Genomic DNA, 3,846 nt, shown 5'->3' on the forward strand with positions numbered 1-3,846 from the left:
GCATATTACTCTCTCTCTCACTCTCTCTCTCTCTCACTAATTACCATTTAGCTTGTGAAATTATGTGGACAGCTTCCTCTCTTGGTATATGGCCACAAATACATTCACTATGTGACAGTTAGTACAATCGATTACACAGCTGACTCTTGTGCCAATGCTGGCATGAAGAGAGCTCTCATAACCTCGATCATTTCACTTAAAGGGTTAGTTCACCCAAAAATGAAAATTCTTGTCATTAATTACTCATCCTCATGTCGTTCTAAACCCGTAAGACCTTCGTTCATCTTCGGAACACAAATTAAGATAGTTTTGATGGAATCTGAGAGCTGTCTGACCCTGCATAGACAGCAATACAACTGAAATGTTCCCAAGTCCAGAAACGTAGCAAGGAGATCGGTAAAATAATCCATGTGACATCAGGGGTTCAACCGTAATTTTACGAAGCTACGAGAATACTTTTTGTGCGCAAAAGAAAAAAAAATTATTTATTCTTCTTGACTTTATTCAACAATTCGTTTCCTCCGCGTCACCCTGTAACGCCATTTTGGGGAATATCCACTAGACATAAACAAGGTATGCTGTTCTGTGTCAGCTGCATCACACGGATATGCTGTTTTCGTTCAGATCAAATCACAAAAAAAAACGTAGGAAACAGATCCAGCGTGACGCAGCTGACACAGAACAGAATTGTTGAATAAAGTCGTTTTTTTTCTCTTTTGCGCACAAAAGTATTCTCGTAGCTTTGTAAAATTACGGTTGAACCCCTGATGTCACATGGATTATTTTGGCAACATTTCAGTTGCGTTGCTGTTCAGATTCCATCAAAAATATCTTAATTTGTGTTCCGAAGATGAACGAAGGTCTTATGGGTTTGAAACGACATTTTTGGGTGAACTAACCCTTTAAAATGTAGTTCAAAAGTCACTTGTAGGGGTTGCCCTCATGAACTTTTCCAGATACAGAGCATCTTTGGGGGATTGCGTTAATTGATTCTGGGTGCTCTGCAGATGCATTTTCTTGGATGGTGGGGCGTAGGAAAGGTCAAGGATGTCATCATGGGGAGTGTGTCGCCTTATATCTTCTAACAGATCCGTAAGGCGATCAGTTACTGAATCTAGAAAGGTCCCATCCTGTATGTGGCATGTCAATTCTGATATCTCCTTCAACAAGCTACAGCACTTCTCCCTTTTTTCTGCTGTAGGATTGGTCAGGATGGGCTCTGAGGGAGCAGCAGGAGACTGACATCTCTCTGGACTAATATCATTCTCCTGATTCTTCGGAGCCTCTTCGCCTTGAAGATCAGTAGGAAGTGTAGCAGATTGTCCCAGGCAAACCTTGTCAAACATGAAGAGAGGGTTCTTCCTGTACGCAGCGCTCAGATTCTCCCAACTCCAGCCAGGAACTAAGGTAAAAACAGCACAGAAATGCTGGCACGGGAGAAGATGTCTCCGCCAGTCCATGCATGTACATGAAGGCATCTCATTGTCTTTTCCAAAGTTCACCTGATGTTTTTCCTGTGACGTTTGACTCTGAACATTGAAGACGTTCTCTCCAGCAGATGTTATGTCACTCGCATTGAAGAGCAGCGACTCTTGGTGCCTTTTCATAATGTGTTGAGTCATAATTCTTGGTCTGTATCCTGCATAACAAGGCACATTTGTGCTGTATTTGCGTGAGCCACTTGAGCATTTGATATTCAATTCAACATACCTGTATATGGGAAAAAAAAGTTAGTTTAGTTAGTCCAGTTCATGTTCAGTTTCCTAAGCATTAAATGAATCTCACAAAAACATGTCCAGGTCACATTATAGCTAATATATTGCTAATATTCCTTTATAGCTAATATAGTATATATAATATATATATATATATATATATAATATAGTATACTATATATAATATTATACATTGTTATTCATTATACTAATATATTATTATATATACTAATATATTATATTCAGTGTTCGTGCCTCGCATCTCTCCTTCACGCGCTCCACTATTTATCTACTGTCACAGGATCGTCTCACGGACATATTTTTTGAGCAGCTGATGTGTGATTTCTCCTTAGTACTCGTGGCCAGTAATGCTAAAGTGAAGTAGTTTTTCTATATGTAGACATACACACACACACACATATATCATTCTCTATGCATGCATGTATATTGCAGTAAAACATTACTGTATTTTTTTCATTTATTACTGTGATGATTTAATACTTAAAAATAATAATAATTAAAATCATTAATATATTTAATAATGTTTTCTAATAAAAAATATTTTCTCACATTTTTGATGATTTTTTTTTATATGTCACTATCCAAAAAAAGGCTTCACTTTCATTTAGCAAAATGTATTATTTTATTACTTTTTTAAGGTTTAGGTTTAGTCCAGTTCTTACTTTTGATACGATCTTGGCAGGAAGTTGCTCATAATGACTACTAGTGTTTCGCTGAGACTGCAGTTTCTGTGTCCCTTTAGGTGTGAATGCTTCAGGACATCCTTTTGTCTTTCAACACCTTTATTTTTGAAGGCAGCTACATTCAGGTTCTCATTTCCGAACACGCTCACCCAGCTCTAGTTCAGGAAATAATAGAGCATTACTTGCGTCATATTAGTTTTCACACTCTCAACATTACTGATAATAACAGAACTGACAACAGAATAACATACTCACCTCTGCATGAACAAGCCATGTGCTGACGAACATTCTCAGCTTCTCATTTGCCTGCCAGTCTGGATGTTGTTGAAGGGTAACAGTGTTGTTCTCAAACTCCTCATTCGTCTGAGAATCTGCAATGGCCTGTAGAAGTTTAAGAACCTCTTCCTGAGATGTCACACCATTGTCCTTTTTTCTTATCCACTCCATCCATGCCTTCTCTCGGTGAACATCACAGAGGAGCACTTTAGAACCTATGATGACAAAGATGCTCATTTGTCAGATTTGACATTTTCAAACATTTTGGAGCAACTATCTGCTCATACAGCTCATGACTCAATACAACAGACTGAAAGACTACAAGAAGGGGTTAACGTAAATCAGTAATGGCCTTCAACATTTCTAAAATCAAGAACTGAAATAATATTAAAAATATTATGAAATAAATATAATATGAAATAATATTAATCACTCTTGCTCCTATGGCTCATATCACTTGGAGGAAGTCACATATTTTACTTACATCACCTAAAAGTGGGGGTGTAACAATTCACTCGTTTTCTCGATGCATCGATTACAAACCCTGACGATGCAATGCATCGATCTTGAAACATGGATTTTTGAATCGTGAATTGAATCGCCGAGTTCGGACAGTAATCGATTTAAAACGCTAAGAATCGAATGAATCGCGATTTCTCAAATGTCAGACTCATCACCTATGAAAGTTTACTTGACATCCAGTACAGTAGACTTTGCTATGACAATCTGGCGCTTCTGAATCAGCTACTGTTTTGTTATTAGTTTAAGTATTTGCTATTGACTGTTCAAATGCGGAGTTTTGCGCATCGTGTGTGTGTGTGCGCGAGCGAGCAAAAGAGAGAGAGAGAGCGCGAGAGAGAGAGACAGAGAGAGAGAAAGAGAGAGAGCGAGAGAGAGCGCGAGAGAGAGAGTTGGGGAAAAAAAATTATAATACATACATACATAAAATTATTGTATTTGACATTTGTCACTTTTGAAATAATAGCGACGCCCCTGGTGTGACAAAATGTTAGCCTGGCTAAAAGTGATCATTTCAGGTCGGACAATGATGAAAAATTCAGAATTCAGAGGAAAATTGGTGATCCAAAATCTGATTGTAATCTAATATTATATATATATAAATAACACACACACACACACATATATATATA

General features: G+C 37.7%; 1 protein-coding gene across 1 annotated transcript in view; it reads right to left on the reverse strand.

Annotated features, from left to right (window-relative positions):
- Nucleotides 1–948: 948 nt before the first annotated feature.
- The window catches only part of LOC107734381 (uncharacterized), a 9,448-nt gene continuing 6,550 nt past the window's right edge, over nucleotides 949–3,846 (reverse strand). The window contains exons 8-9 of the mRNA XM_016546327.1: nucleotides 2,675–2,910; nucleotides 949–1,710 (exon numbers count right to left, since the gene is read on the reverse strand). Coding sequence (XP_016401813.1) covers nucleotides 1,702–1,710; nucleotides 2,675–2,910 — 245 coding nt within the window. The 3' untranslated portion in view covers nucleotides 949–1,701. The remainder of the gene's footprint in view (nucleotides 1,711–2,674; nucleotides 2,911–3,846) is intronic.

The sequence above is a fragment of the Sinocyclocheilus rhinocerous genome, unplaced genomic scaffold, assembly GCF_001515625.1.
Source record: "Sinocyclocheilus rhinocerous isolate Xijiao unplaced genomic scaffold, SAMN03320098_v1.1 scaffold853, whole genome shotgun sequence".
NCBI lineage: Eukaryota > Metazoa > Chordata > Actinopteri > Cypriniformes > Cyprinidae > Sinocyclocheilus > Sinocyclocheilus rhinocerous.